General features: G+C 48.1%; 1 protein-coding gene across 1 annotated transcript; it reads left to right on the top strand.

Moving 5' to 3' along the window:
- Positions 1-5,424: 5,424 nt before the first annotated feature.
- Positions 5,425-7,386, top strand: Sdf2l1 (stromal cell derived factor 2 like 1). The gene is made up of 3 exons (XM_026401742.2): positions 5,425-5,635; positions 6,004-6,200; positions 6,985-7,386. Exons 1-3 carry the CDS (start codon positions 5,449-5,451, stop codon positions 7,264-7,266), a joined length of 666 nt encoding a protein of 221 aa, XP_026257527.1. The 5' UTR covers positions 5,425-5,448; the 3' UTR covers positions 7,267-7,386.
- Positions 7,387-15,121: the final 7,735 nt, after the last annotated feature.

Below are 15,121 nucleotides of genomic sequence, written 5' to 3'. Positions count from 1 at the left end.
TTTTTTTTTTTTTTTTTTTTTTGGTACCAGGGATGAACCCCACAGGGAGCTTTACCCTGAGCCACACCCTCAGCCTGTTTTTTTTTTTGGGGGGGGGCAAGGTTTCTATAAATTGCTTAGGGCCTCATTAAGTTGCTGAGGTTGGCTTTGAACTTGTGCTCCTCCTGCCTCAGATTCCCAAGCCACTGAGATTATAGGTATGTACCACCATGCCTAGCTGCTCCTGCCCTTTAGTAGCACCTTTAGGGTGGGCCTAGCTCAGCTGCAGCTACCCTTCATGAAAGCTAGTATCACTCTGACCCTGGGGAATCTCATGTGCTCTGCCTTATAATGCTCTCCTCTCATGTGACCAGCCTCCTTCTACTTTCTGCCTGCTTTGTTGTGTAGTTCTTCTCAACTCTAGTCTGCAATTTTCTGGTTCCTCAACCCTCTTAGGACTCCTGGTCACCCCTCAGTCACAGTCCCTGTGCATCATGACTCCTGCTTTTTGGAAACTTTCTCTGCCTGGGGAAGCTCCCTCCTTGCTTTGGTATGTCACAGTCTCACATTGCAACCAAAAAACATGCAGTCTCACCCTCTCCAGCTATTCTCATGGCTACCTGTATCTCTAATTTGTGTTTCCCAACACCCAACTCCAGAAAATCTGGAGTTTCTATGCCAGGCCATGTGGTGGTAGCTGTTGGTCAATTGGGCTGTGGATTGGCTGCCCTAGGGCATGGCTTCTGCTGTGATTGACAAGTTTCTTCTCCAAGGTTATCCTGGAATTTCTAGCTATCTTGTACTTTCAGCAAAGCATTGCCTTTCCCTCTGCCTTGTAGGGCAGCTTGTTTATTGCCCTATTCATGTACCTTCATTCAGAGAACAATTCAATCTCTCCCCTCTAGACAAAAGAACATGTAAAGACTCTACACTATACTTTTCTTGTCTAGGTTGCCATTGTGGGGCACATGGTGGATCTGTTTTGCCTCTCTTTCAATGCATAGAGGTCAGGCTTGCTCAGTCATGCTTGACCATGCTCAGGGGCCCAAGAGTCCATACATGAAGATATATCAACAGAAGGGCTCCCTCTAGAGTCTGGCAGGGGAGTTCTCTTGGACATTAGCCACATATAGCCACCTTATAATTCAGAATCCTAAAATGGGTAGATCAGGGACCCATTTTTCTACAGAGCTCTTGTGGCACAGATCTTTTAGGGCACATGTTTGACTCAATTCCCAGTCCTTAAGGCCAACCACCACTACCACCACAGCAATACCACTTGACTGCGATTGATTAGTCCCATTGGCATATCACTATTCTAAGCCTGGTTGATTGCTAACAACGAATGTGGATGCTACAGAGTAGCTATTATCTACCTGTCCAAATCAAGAAACCTATCAGTAAAAAGGATCTAAAAAAGAAAGCCCTCAGGCTCCAAGAGACAGCAGCTGCTATGATTCCCACTCATCAACGGAGATTAGAACATGGCCCTCTACCCCAGCATCAGAGGCACATGTCTCTGGGAAGAGCTGGAGCAGTACTTTTGGAAACTATTGGAACATTGTGCTAGATATGTGTGTCCTTATCCTGTTTCAGTTATCTCTTGCTGTGTACAAAATACCCCAAGGTTTAAATAGCTTCAAACAAAAGATCATTTATCATGACATTGGGATTGACATGATAGGCTGAAGTTGCTCATGTGACTGCTTTCAACTGAGAATTAAAACATTCTAAATCTCTTCCTCCAGGGTATCTCTCCATGTAGCCTCTCACCATGCAGTCAGTAATCTAGTCTGCACTTCCTTACAGCTTGAAGATACACTGACTTCCTAGAAGGAAGAAGCAGCAACCACTGGAGTTGTTATGACTTGTGCTTAAAAGTCCCAAAATAGTACTTCTTTGGCATTCTCTTAGTCAAAGAAAGTCACAGTCCCTGCCCAGATTCAATGGGAGGGAAATGGATTCTGTCTCCTTTGCTTACAGGGATGGGAGGAATTTTTTTGTTTTGTGGTACCAGGATTGGAACTTAGGGCCTCACCCATGTTGGACAAGCACTCTAAGTTATATTCCCCAACTTTGAGATGGGAGGAATTGTTTGTGGCCATATTTAGAGACTAGCTACCACTCTTTCTCCCCTCCATGACTAGATGCATCTCAAGCATGGACACAGGTTGAGCCAATCAGACTCTCTCTTGAGAATCTGAACCTGAAGACAAACTGTGGTTGAAAGGTACTGAAGATGTTATGAATAGCCCTGGGCCATAAGATGATCCAGGGAACATTTTTCTTCATAAGGGAGGCAGAAGAAGAGCTATGAGAAGCCATGAGGCTACACAAGAGTCAAGGAAGAGTCACTCTGGCCTCCCCCACTTTGTTTCTGGGGTTTGGTTTCTAATTTCAATGATAATCAGATATTCTAAAAAAAACTATATTTATTTGGGAATTGCAGAGCATCACAAGGGAAATATGTGTGCCATAGTAAACTTTGAGCATACTCGAGGAGAACGAGGCAAAGGGAAACTTTTAAGGTGAAATGAAACCCAGAATTGGTGGTACACACCAGTAATCCCAGCACTAGGGAGACTGAGTCAGAAGGCTCACTTGAGTCCAAGAGTTCAACACCAGCCTGGGAAACATAAGAAAACATATAATAATAATAAAGTCAAAATGAGAATTATATATGCCATTTTGAAACAGTATTTGACTACAAGGAACAATAACAAGGGAGACACTGGTCCAAGATTGAACAGACAGTTGCTGGGCAGACATCTTTGCAGAAGTAGTTTTGTGTAAGGTTGTGGTGGTCCTTGTGTGAAGTTGTGGTTCTGGCAGAGTCTTTTATGATAGTTCTTATTATGAAGGCTGCATGAGATCCCCTCCTTCCTAGCCTCCTGGTTTTATTTACTTATTTTGGTTAGGGCATTACAAGTTACTTCATTTTGATTCTGACAGCTTTGACATAGCTTACTTAGAATCCTGTTTCTGCCTGTCAGAAGGATAGCCATTCTCTTGTCCTAAATGCAAGTAAAAAACCATTGGTGACTTTCAGCAGGAGACTGGCATAATCTGTTTTGTTTAGTACTGGGGATTGAACCCAGGGGTGCTTAATCACTGAACCACATTCCCCAGCCCTTTTTAATATTTTATTTAGAGAAAGGGTTTCATTAAGTTGCTTAGAGCCTTACTAAGTTGTTGAGGCTGGCCTTGAACTTGCAATCCTCCTGCTTCAGCCTCCTGAGCTGCTGGGACATAATCTATTTTCTGCTTTAACATTTTTCCTTTGTAGATAATGCTGTGGCATGGAACCAGTGTAGTGGAAGCAGCGAGATCTAATAGGAAGTGGTAGATGATACTTGTTAGAGGGGGAAATGGGCTTAGGTGGAGGTTTCAGGAGAGATGCCTTGAAATCTGTTTTGGAGTCAGGGACATCAACACTTATTTGATTAGACATAAGGAGTGAAGTAAAGAATCAAAGAAGAATTCAAAATTTCAGTCTTGAGCAATTGGTAAATGGAGATGCGAATTTGCTAAGACTCAGAAGCCTAGAGGAGGAGCAGCTTAAAGGAAGAGATCAGAATTCTGCTTTGTACATGTTAACTTTGATATGCCTACTGACATGTCCAAAAGAACATTTTCATTGCCTCTCAGATTGTACTGTTGTTCCTCTACCCTGGATTGGAGGCCCCCTCAAGTACAGGGTTTGCCAAGTCCAGGGTAGACCTTCTTAAGCCATTTAGACATTCTAAATTCTAAAAATATCAAGGTGCCTTATTTGGTATATAATTCAAAATAAACATAATATTAAACATTGAAAATCTTAATTGTTTTCAGGGAATATAATGTGTTTGCCTAGCATGGGCAAGGTCGTCCTGAGTTCAATCCCCAGCATCAAAGAAAATAAACTGACAAACAAACACCCTAAAATCACATGCTGCTGTCTTTTTTTTTTGGGGGGGGGTACTGGGGATTGAACGCAGGGTGCTTTACCACTGAGCCATATCCTCAGCCCTTTCTATTTTTTATTTTGAGATAGGGTTTCACTAAGTTGCTGAGGCTGTCTTTGAACTTGTGAAGGGGGAGGGCCCCTTCAGCCTCCCTGAGTTGCCAGGATTGAAAGTATGCATCACTTTATCCAGCTGTTACTTTCATTCAGAAGGGCTTTGCCAGCTATGCTTATAATCCCAGCGACCTGGGAGACTGTGGCAGGAGGATTCCCTACGGTCCAGCCTTGGGAATTTAGTAATTTAGCAAGACCCTGTCTAAATTAAAAAAAAGAAGACTGAGGATATAGCCCTGATAAAATGCCTCTGGGTACAATCCCCAGTATTCCACCCTCCACAAAGGACTTTATTCTGTTTTTTTTTTTCTGAATTCAAAATTCTGGATGAACTCATTAACTATTAAATATGAACTATTAACTATTAAATATGAACTTTAATTTCTGCTTTGCTAGTGCCCCAAGTGCATGGCTCAGTCAGCTTCTTGGGTAATGTAGTTCCTCTATGACTCCCAGCTTAGGGTTTGGAATCAAAATCAATGTAAGAAAGTTCCATGGATGAATAAGTAAACAGTGGCATACGTTTTCCTCCCTTGAAGACTGAACTGAAAATCCTCTGAAAAGGCAGCATAACTGAAACCCAAAAGAACATTTTCACTTCATGTCAAGAAGACCTGGGACACATAGTCACCCAGGCTTGCTTCCCAAATTCCTTTCTCCCTGTGTTGTGGTTTCCTTAGATTTGGGACTTTTTATTGAAAATTTGCCATTATCCTCAACTCCACAGCTCCCTGCTGTCCTGTGCTGCTGTATGACGCAGTAACTCCGAGTTCTGTCATGTAAGGAATCAAATGGTTGAGTGGGAAATTCAGAAGACCCAAGATTCGGGGACTGAGGTGACTCAGAGTCTGAGAAGGGGCCATAACCGAATGGCTGGGGAATTACTTCCCGGGTTCAGGGATCTGTTCACTTTATGACCACAAAAATCTAGTGACCCAACAACTTTAAGATCCTGCAGCTGCAGTTGCAAAGTCCGAGGGGAGAGACACATAATTGAGGTCCCAGAGGCGCAAGATCAAGGTGCTTTCTATACATATATCGGTAGGGTCTTAGGACCCTCAGAATGGTGTTCAGGGGCTCAGCGACCGCAGGACTCCGCGAGCGCACTCACCTGTGCAACCCTGTGCACTTTTACCACTTGGCCGTAGCCGCCCGTCCCTTGACGTTCACTGGTGAGCTCTCGGAAGCGTGGACCAATCAAAGCCCTCCTCGTGTCTCCGGCTCCCTCCCAGCGACATCTCTGGAAATCTAGGGTTGGGTCTCTTTTAAGCCTACCCAATGGCAGTACGGGCGGAGCGCCGCGCGGGATGACGATTGGCTGGCGCGAGCGGGCGCTGTCAGAGCCGGATTGGCCTGAGGCGGGAACGGAAGCGGCTAGTTGTCCCGAGCGGCTGGAGCCCGGCTAGGGCGAGATGTGGAGCGCGGGCCGCTTGAGGGCTGCCGGACCGGCGCTTCTGGGGCTGCTGCTGGCGCTCTTGGTGCCGGACGGTGGCACTTCCAAGACCAGCGAGGGACTAGTGACCTGTGGGTCGGTGCTGAAGCTGCTCAACACGCACCACAGGGTGCGACTGCACTCACACGACATCAAATACGGATCCGGTGCGTGGGACCAACGACTTGGGAAGCGCCAGGAGGCAGAGGCTCCGAGTTAAGGGTTTGGGGACGAGTTGGTCGTAGGGGTCAATGGGCCATCAGGGAACGAGCTGGCTGGGGGTCTAGAGGCGTTGGGGGCCCTCGAGAGTCTAGGACTGGGACTTTGAGAGGGTCGTTTGGATTTGGGGGGCGGGGAAATCAACAAGAAACTGCCGGTCAAACGACTTGGAGGATCAGGCAGGAGCCAGAGCTGGGAGTTAGGGGTGAGCCGTTGGGGTCCCAGAGTTGGAGTCATGGGGCAAATTATGGTTCCAAGGGTCGATAGTTCTGCGATTGATAAGCACCCTGGGATTGGATGGGATGTCACTCCTCAGGCAGCGGCCAACAATCCGTGACCGGTGTGGAGGCATCGGACGACGCCAATAGCTACTGGAGGATCCGTGGAGGCTCGGAGGGCGGGTGCCCGCGTGGGATCCCGGTACGCTGTGGCCAGGCTGTGCGGCTCACGCACGTGCTCACCGGCAAAAACTTGCACACTCACCACTTCTTGTCGCCGCTATCCAATAACCAGGTAATCCCCCTCTCTGACACCCTGGCATGTGTGTGAAGGGCTGGGGACAAAGCCTTGGGTTCCAGTTCGAGACTTTCCTTATCACCAGCTTTGAACCTCAGCTTATACGAATTGGGAATTTCAATTAAGAAATGTTTACTGAGTGTCCCTTCTGAGGACACAGAAGTGACTACCAGGGTCCTACCCCAGGATCTCCCAGCCTAGCAGAGACAACGAGAGATGCATGTCCTCTTTTAGGGGCAAGTGGAACCCTGGGGTGGGGGGCATCCATACAGCCTTTGCTGTGGGGAATAGGAAACTCAGGGCTGGGTTTGGAAAGACTCGTAGGAATCTTCCATTCCCCAGAGGGAAAAAGAGGGGGCTTCCCAGGCCTGTGGAAGAGCTTATGCTAAGGCATGGAGACCATAACTTTGAGGTGTTGGGATGGAATTGAGGATGGTTTAGGGGTTTGTGGAAGAAAAAGTTGGAGATGGAGACCTTGATTGTCAGCCTGAGGGACTGGATTTCAGAGGGGTTAGGACTGGGAGAACTTGGGGAAAGCCTTAGCTCCATGGACTCCAGTGGTCACTAAACAGAGTAACAGGGTATGTATGTGTAGGGGAGGAAGTTCTGGGAGGATATCCTGCTGTCCCACTTTGTAACTGTGGAAACTGAGGCTCAGGAAGGTTAAGAGTAAGAATCAAAGGACCAGTGAACTGGATGCAAATGTTGCTGCCAGGCAAGCAGTACCAAGGAACTTTGTATCCTGTGTGTTGACCATTATCCCCACACTCTACACCCATAGGAGGTGAGTGCCTTTGGGGAAGACGGTGAGGGTGATGACCTGGACCTGTGGACAGTGCGCTGCTCTGGGCAGCACTGGGAGCGGGAGGCTGCTGTGCGTTTCCAGCACGTGGGTACCTCTGTGTTCCTGTCAGTCACTGGTGAGCAGTACGGGAGTCCCATCCGTGGGCAACATGAGGTGCATGGCATGCCCAGTGCGAACACACATAATACATGGAAGGCCATGGAAGGCATCTTCATCAAGCCTGGTGTGGAGCCCTCTGCAGGTCATGATGAACTCTGAGTCATGGATGGGTGAATGGAGGGTAGCAGGGTGGGGCAATTGCACAGCCACTCTCAGTGGAGACTTTGGGTTTGTAGGGGTCCTCAAGTGCCTTTGTGATTAAAGAATGTTGGTCTGTCATTGTGTTTGTTGTGAGTGTGGGGGTGATATCAGGAAGTGCCAGCCATCCCTGACCCAGTTCACCATCTCTTCCACCAGCCCAGCCTGGCTGTTGAATATGTCCAAACTGAACCCAGGGCACTTAGCCACTGATCAACATCCCTATCCCTTTTTAAATTTTTTTTTTTTTGAAACAGGGTCTCTCTCAGTTGCTGAAGCTATGGTTGAACTTGTGATCCTCCTGCCTCAGCCTCAATTACTACCACAATTTGCTGCTGTCTAAAACTTTTTGATGTTCTTTCCTGAGCAATTAGCTCTCCCTATCTACCTTTAGATGGTCTGATAGCAAGTTACTCAGTTCTCCAGCCCCTAAGTTTAAAGAACTTTCCTGTTGTCTAGGCTCCATGGCAGAATGAGTCCAGCTGAGATGGGACTCAAGCTCTTCAGGCCCATCATCCCTTGCAAGTGAGGACCCCACTCTCCTTGCATTGTGGCAGTCTTTACACCTGTCTTTGACTAATAGCCAGGTGAAGACTCTGCCTATCTGCTGGAAAGTAGCATCACAGGCTCCTTCCTTCCTTCATTCTTTCTTTCTTTCTTTTTTTCCCCCTCTGTTTTGATACTGGGTATTGAACCCAAGGGTGCTCTACCACTGAGTCACATCACTAGCCCTTTAAATTTTTTTTTTTTTTTTAATCTGAGACTCACTAAGTTGCCCAGGCTAGCTTCAAACTTGTGATCCTCCTGCCACAATCTCCTAAATTGCTGGGATTACAGGCATGCAGCCTGCCCAGCATGTGGTATCTCAATTCCCCACTATTACTTTCCAAGTTCTCAAAGAACAGAGCTTCAGGGGCTAGAGTTGTAGCTCAGTGGTAGATCACTTGCCTAGCATGTGTGAGACCTTGGGTTCGATTCTCAGTACTGCTTGTAAAGAAATGAATAAAATAAAGGTCCTTCAACATCTTAAAAAAAAAAAAAAAGAACAGAGTTTCAAAAGATGGCTTAAGGGAAGGTGGCCAAAAAAGAAAGTTTTTTTGCAGAGATCTGAGGAGGTTTCCTGGAAGAGGAGGTATAATTTGGGCAAAATTTAGGATATTACAATTTAAAGCAGGAGCAGACAAAGTAAAATCATTAGCCCTGCTGTCCTGTGAATGACCTCTAAAGGTGATGTTTGGGATGACAGGTTTCCAGGACTCGGTAACAGCCAGGTTGTTGCTGCATAGGACAGTAGGAGCTTCAGGGAGCTGCTGTTGATAGAGGGTACTGCTTCCCTGAAGGAGAGAAAACAACAACAAAAACCAACAAACAAAAACCCAAGGAGAGGCTGGGGTGGCAACTACTTGGGATTTGGAATAGTGTGGGGAAAGCACCTTGTATTTGTGAAGTCAGTTGACTTTTTTTTTTAATGTTTATTTTTTAGTTGTAGTTGGACACATACCTTTATTTTATTTATTTTTATGTGGTGCTGAGGATCGAACCCAGGGCCTCACACGTGTCAAGCGAGTGCTTTCCCCCTGAGCCACAACCCCAGCCCCAGTCAGTTGACTTTATTAAAGGATGGGGTTAGGTATGGTGATGCATGCCTATAATCCTAGCTACTCTGGAGGCTGAGGTAGGAGGATGAGAAGGATCTCAAGTTTGAGGACAGCCTAGGCTATTTAGACCCTATCTCAAAATAAAAAGTTTAAAAAAGGGTGTAGCTCAATCAGGACCACACATTCAAAGGATGGAATGGGAGAAAATCTTTAATCAATTGAATCCTAAGGGGAGGGGGGTCATGTGTTTGCTCTGGATCGATTACTCTGTTTCTTCTCCATGAGACACTTCCTGGCCCCTTCACTGCCAAACTTCTTGAGTGTTATATATAAGTCTACAATCCTCTCCCATCACTCTCCAGACCTGAGAGGACTGAATGGAAGTAAAGGTAAATGGAGGTGAGCCAGAAAACTCTGGGTCAAAGGAGTGGGGCTGGGAGAGGGGAAGGGAAAACAGTCAATGTAGGATGCACTATGAAGCAAGTTATCCCTGTGTGCAGCTGGAACTCAGTCCCATTGAGAATATCATCAAAATTACCCAACCTTGGAAGCTGGGGTCTTCACCCACCAAAGTATCTTGCCCCCTTCCAATGGGGGCAGCCTTCAGCCAATGATGGGGGCAATAACCTGCAGCACTTCCCACTTGGCCTGTACATTGGGTAAGGGGTTCTGGCAGCCAGAATAAAGTCCAGATATAGAGCCACAGATGCTGGTAATGAGTATTCTTTCTGTAGAGATGAGGGCAAGGGAATGTGGATGGAACACTTAATAGTGTGGACTATACCCTGGAAAAACCAAAGTGGTCAATGTACATACATACACAAACACAAACACTGAGATGAGGAATGTTAGAATCCAATAGTGCACAGAAGGTAAGAATCCCTGGGCCACCAAAGCTGAAGCAGTGGGAACAGATAAGATGGCTCCAGGCAAAATGAAGGACAAGACAAAAAAAGAAGTAGCAGCAGAAATAACTTTGGATACCTACTAAGTGCCAGGTTGTTCCTGGCAACAATTCTATGAAGCAGGTTGAATTATTGTCTCAATTTTGCGAAGAGAAGCGAGATTCATAAAGATTCAAACCCAATTCTGCCTCAAAACAAAACAAAACAAAAAAACAAAAAACGTTTGCTGTCAGCCATTGGAATGGGAATAAAACGAGAGAGGGCACAGATGCACGGTCACATAAGCACACTCCCCCCACCCGCAACACACACTGGAGTTGTGCTAAGGCTGGGCGATATATACCCTTACCCGCTCATCTGCCTGGCCACAAAATGGATTGCAATCTCAGAAATACCCTTCCTCATACCTCTAAGATCTGCACGGCTCCATGAGCCTCAAGACCGGTCCACCTCTACCGCGGAGGTTTTAGGCAAGCCTCATTCCGGTGATGCTCTGAGGTTGGGCAGAAAGCGCAACCTCTTGAAATCCCAACACGGCCGAATGATTTATACCATCCAAGAGGTACAGAGAGCAATCTCAGCACACAATAAGAAACAGCCTACGATCCCACTTAACCGGCAGACTTGGGAAAAGGTTCAGACACTTCCCCAGTGGCCGCAATTTCCTCCCGGGTGAGCTCAGCCGCGCGGCGGGCGCCTCCCACCATGCTTCAAAACACTCTAGCTGGTACCGCTAGAAAACTTGCAGAGATTGGAGCTGAGAAAAGGCGGGCAAAGTTCCTTTTGATAAGTTATGAATGGGGAAAAAGTGTTTGTAGAACTCCTTGTTAAAACCACGGAGCCGGAGACTCGGGCGGCGCCAGACCAATCCGAGCCCGGAGGCTATTTTGAAATCGCTCCGATAGCAGCCAATAGGTGTGCGGGAGGCAAAGCCCTGCGCCGGCGCCAGCCAATGAACGCGGTGCTATGCTAAGGGGCCGGGGTCCGGCCCCTCCGACTGTCAGCGGGTTAAAGATGGAGCCGGCGAGAGAGAGGGCGCCACGAGGTGCGGGGTCGTTGGGGTGGGGACTACGGAGGCGAATGACGGCCAGGATCCTCTTCCACTAATCTGCGACTTACCTTCCCCCTGAGAGGAAGGGGTATCTGTCCGCGTGAGTAGATGGGTCTGGGGGTGGGGGGTGGGGTGACGGGGAACGGCTCTGTCTGGCCTGACTTGTGGAGGGGCCCTATCAGGACTCCTGGCGCCCTCTCTGGTCAGGGAACTCCAAAAGGGCGGGAAGCCCCCCATTCTTCTGCTCCGTTCTGACCCTCAGGGCATAAGAATCTGTTAGGACAGAATATGGAACCCATGCTGGGGGCAAGAGGCCCAGGATGAGGTCCAGAGCCGCAAGGGTGCATCGTCCCGGAATGGGGTCGCCCTTCTTGGAGTCGCAGGCCAAGGCAGGGTGCAGGGTCATCGGACTGTACTCACCCTGCTCCAAGGGCTAGTAGGCTTGGACTGCGGCTGAGTGCAGGCCCCTCTCCTTTGTGTGTGTGCCCCCTCTGAGGTTTGTCCCATAAGCTCTTGTTCTAGGGCTGGGTTGTCTCCTCCACAACCTGAAGCATGCTGGGGAAGGCTGGGGTTCCCCGGGGTTCTGAAGACCTCAAGAGAGACAACACTGATGAGATCCTCTTCTCCCCTTGTCCTAGATAAGGGTTCTGGCCTCATCCACCCATCTGTGGTTGCAATTCCCACCCTGCATGTATTGAGGACTATGGGACCCTCCTGCTGGTTGCAGGTGCTCTGACGAGGTTGCACTACTGTGCTCTGAGAAGCAGTGCAATGATATTGTCAAAGCATTTGGGACCAGAACTGGGAATGCCCCTCACCCACAACCTCTTCTTTCCTTTTCCTCCAGACAGATTCCTTAGTCCTGCAGGCCCTCCCCTCCCCCCTGCCCAGTTTGCTCCCTTCTCCATGGAAACTTGAGAGTCTAGGCAGGCCTGGGCCTCTAGGGTCAGAGGGCACACTTCCCCCAGGCAGAGAGCCCCACCCAAATGGGCCTGCATTTCAGGTTTCAGATCTCACCCATTACCACCACTAAGAAAGCCAGGCCTACCCGACACTCTTTCCCTGTTGCACTACTATGGGCCACTGGGAAGCAGTGCAATGATGAAAGGGCATCGGTCAGGTCTGCCCACTGCTCATAGCACTTGGGGAGAAGAGTGTTTGCTGCCTTACTCAACTTCTCAATTGAGAAAGCTGAGGTACCCAAAGGGTAAGTGTTTGGACTAATTAAGCATGGGTTTAGAATTGGACTGAACCATCCATCAAAGAGATGATCTGGTGGGTGGGTCCTTGGGATCATCCCTCAAGCTGTCCATCCTGATCATGCTGGACAAGTGCAAAGAGCCTTCAGATTCAGAAAGGCTCTTGGTTGAAGATCTTTCCACTTTGCCTCCCCAGGTAAGTTTGGGACTCCAGGAGCTTGTGGAGAAATAGAAATCCTTTGCATGCCTGGCTTAGACCCAGATCAACCATGGACATGTTGGGGTAAAAGGGACCTAGCCTTCCCTGAATGTTTGAAGAGGATGAGGCTCAGAAAGAAATGTTCTTTTGGGTGGGGTTTGGGAATGAGGGTGAGATAGGCCTTCTAGGAGAAAGCCTTCACACCAGAGCATCAGCAGGAGTGGGACAATCTTAGATGGGTGGACTTGGGATAAAGAAATGTGCTGGTGAGGCCCAGCTTGTTCTTTTATTTTATTTATTTTATTTTTTTTTTCTTGTAGAGAGAGAGAGAGAGAGAGAGAGAGAGAGAGAGAGAGAGAGAGAATTTCAATATTTATTTTTCAGGTTTTTTTTGGCAGACACAACATCTTTGTATGTATGTGGTGCTAAGGATCGAACCCGGGCCGCAGGCATGCCAGGCAAGCGCGCTACCGCTTGAGCCACATCCCCAGCCCCCAGCTTGTTCTTTTATAGGGAAATATTCCCTGATCCTGCAGAAGGGGCTGTGAGGTGTCTGGCATGTCTGCCTTCCCAGCTGGAATAGGGGACCTGAAGTTAAACTTTCAAGGAGCCTTATTCTAAGTGTGCTTGCAGGGCCACCTCTACCTGACACAATGTGCCCTTTAATACAAGCCTGTCTCCTAGAAAGGAGGCTCAGGTCTTCAGATGGACTTTTGGGAGTAAACTTCTCCCAGCAGAAAATACTAGAACACTGCCTTTAATCCTGCCCTGGGGAGTAAAAGCCCTGGCATCCATGGTGGGAATGAGGAGAAATGACAAATGCTTCTCTGACTCCTAGTCCTGACCCCTTGGGGTTTCTTGATCTCGTGGTCACCTGACTCAGGCCCATTCTCTCTTCTAGCTTCCAGGGGCCATTGCTGGAAGTGGCCACCCCTCATTCATGTGCAGATTCTATACCTACTGCTGAAGCAGCTATCTCCTGCTCTTGCTGGAGGAAGGTTTCTGAACTCAGGGCTAGCATTATCTCCTTGGGAAAACCTTCCCTGGAATATGCTTTTGGATCACAATTTTTTTCCAGTGGCTGAAGTCCCTAATAGGGGCCTGGGAGCCTATGAAGTCAGAGACCATATGTTGTTTTCTTTTTTTTTTTTTAATTTATTTTTTAGTTTTTGGAGGACACAATATCTTTGTTTGTATGTGGTGCTGAGGATCGAACTCGGGCCGCACGCATGCCAGGCCAGCGCGCTACCGCTTGAGCCACATCCCCAGCCCCCATATGTTGTTTTCATTTGTGAAATCTTTCTTGGTAATATCTGGCACAGAGGAGGGACCCAGTATGTTTTTTAAAAACACTAATAGGGAAAAGGATGTAGCTCAGTGATAGTGCCTTGCGTGCACAAGGCTCTAGTTTTTATCTCTAGCACCAGAAATGAACAAACAAGCAAAAATAAAGTGTGAAGCATGGTTATTGGCATAATGTGGTAGGAGTAATCAAAGGTCTTTTTGAACTTCAAAGGGTGCTTGTCCTGTTTGAAAATAGGCATATATTTAAAAATATTCATTTTGTAAGTCACATGGGGGCAGGAAGCAGGAAAGAGACTCAAATTCAGGTATATCTGACTGAGTTTCTGCCTGAACCATTAGGCAAGATGCACAAAATAGACCCTGTTCCTCCTTGATTGTCTCCATCTTGCTCTCTGACCTACAAGCTGGAGGAAATGCCTACTACCTCCTATGCTGGAGAGAGCTGGAATTAGAGGGCTGGTGGTTTGGCTGTTAGGAGACAAATCTGTTTTGAATTCTCAGATATACTCCATTGAATCTCAGGACTGATGGAAGGGTTTTCCGGAGGGCACTACCTCTCTTTAGTGGCTGGAATGGATGGTGAGGTCAACTACTGCCCAGATAAGGGAGGGAGGAGAAAGGCAGGTTTCAGGGGGAAGAAGTTATTTGCCAATCTGGATGTGTTCCGTGTGAGATGCCCAAGAATTGTCCCTAGCAGACATTTGGATATGGGTTTGGAATTCAAGGGAGGTTGAGCCTGAGACAAAGTTTGGGGTTAAGTCAATTCTGGGTTCTTGAACAGCATCAAGAACTGTTAAAGACTGTAAGGTGAAGAAAGGGTCTTTGGAAATACATCAGAGGGTCAGGAGGAAAGACACCGAGAAGGGGCCAGAATGCAGGCAACTAGAATGATAGAGCAAAAAAGTGATCCTGAAGAGGGTAAGATCCGGGAGGTGTGTGTGTGATGCTGGAGAGTAGGGCAGGAAAGGAATAGGATGAAAAATCCAAAGCTGGAGGAGTCAGGGGCAGAGTGAAATCCTATGGGCATTGCCTTTGTGAAGGCGAAGCAGGCAGGGTACTTGTCCAAGTGAAGAAGCACAGGGATAGAGAAGGGACTGGAAGCTGGGAGAGGGGTTTGGGGCCTTAAAGAAGTGACAAGATTTAGGGAGATGCCCATGTCCTCTGGGTGGGCAGGGACCAAGTGGAGATCAAAGGACTGATAGCTCCCAGAATGGGACTATTAACCACGCAGCTACCTTGGCCACGTGGAAGATGTGACAGCGCATGCCCAGAGGGTTAGGCATTGTCACGTGTGACAGTCACAGGGGATTTGGCCCCTCCCCTTGCCTCCCCGCTGATTTATTGGGGGTGGGTCAGGGGAGGGGGCCGCGGCTGTCAGAGAGGGAACAGGGAACTTGCACCGCAGCTGGAGGGGAGAGTGGGTGTGGCCCGTAAGGGGACCCCTCTGCCTTTGGTGATCTCAGCCCTGGTCCTAGGGAGGGGTCCTCTCACCTCGCCTCCAGGCGGCCGCCCTGGCCCCAACAACCGCTAAGTTCCCAGGCAGTTCGGCTCCACCACCA

Source organism: Urocitellus parryii, chromosome 3 (genome assembly GCF_045843805.1).
Source record: "Urocitellus parryii isolate mUroPar1 chromosome 3, mUroPar1.hap1, whole genome shotgun sequence".
Lineage (NCBI taxonomy): Eukaryota > Metazoa > Chordata > Mammalia > Rodentia > Sciuridae > Urocitellus > Urocitellus parryii.
This window is presented reverse-complemented; position numbering and strand designations above follow the sequence as displayed.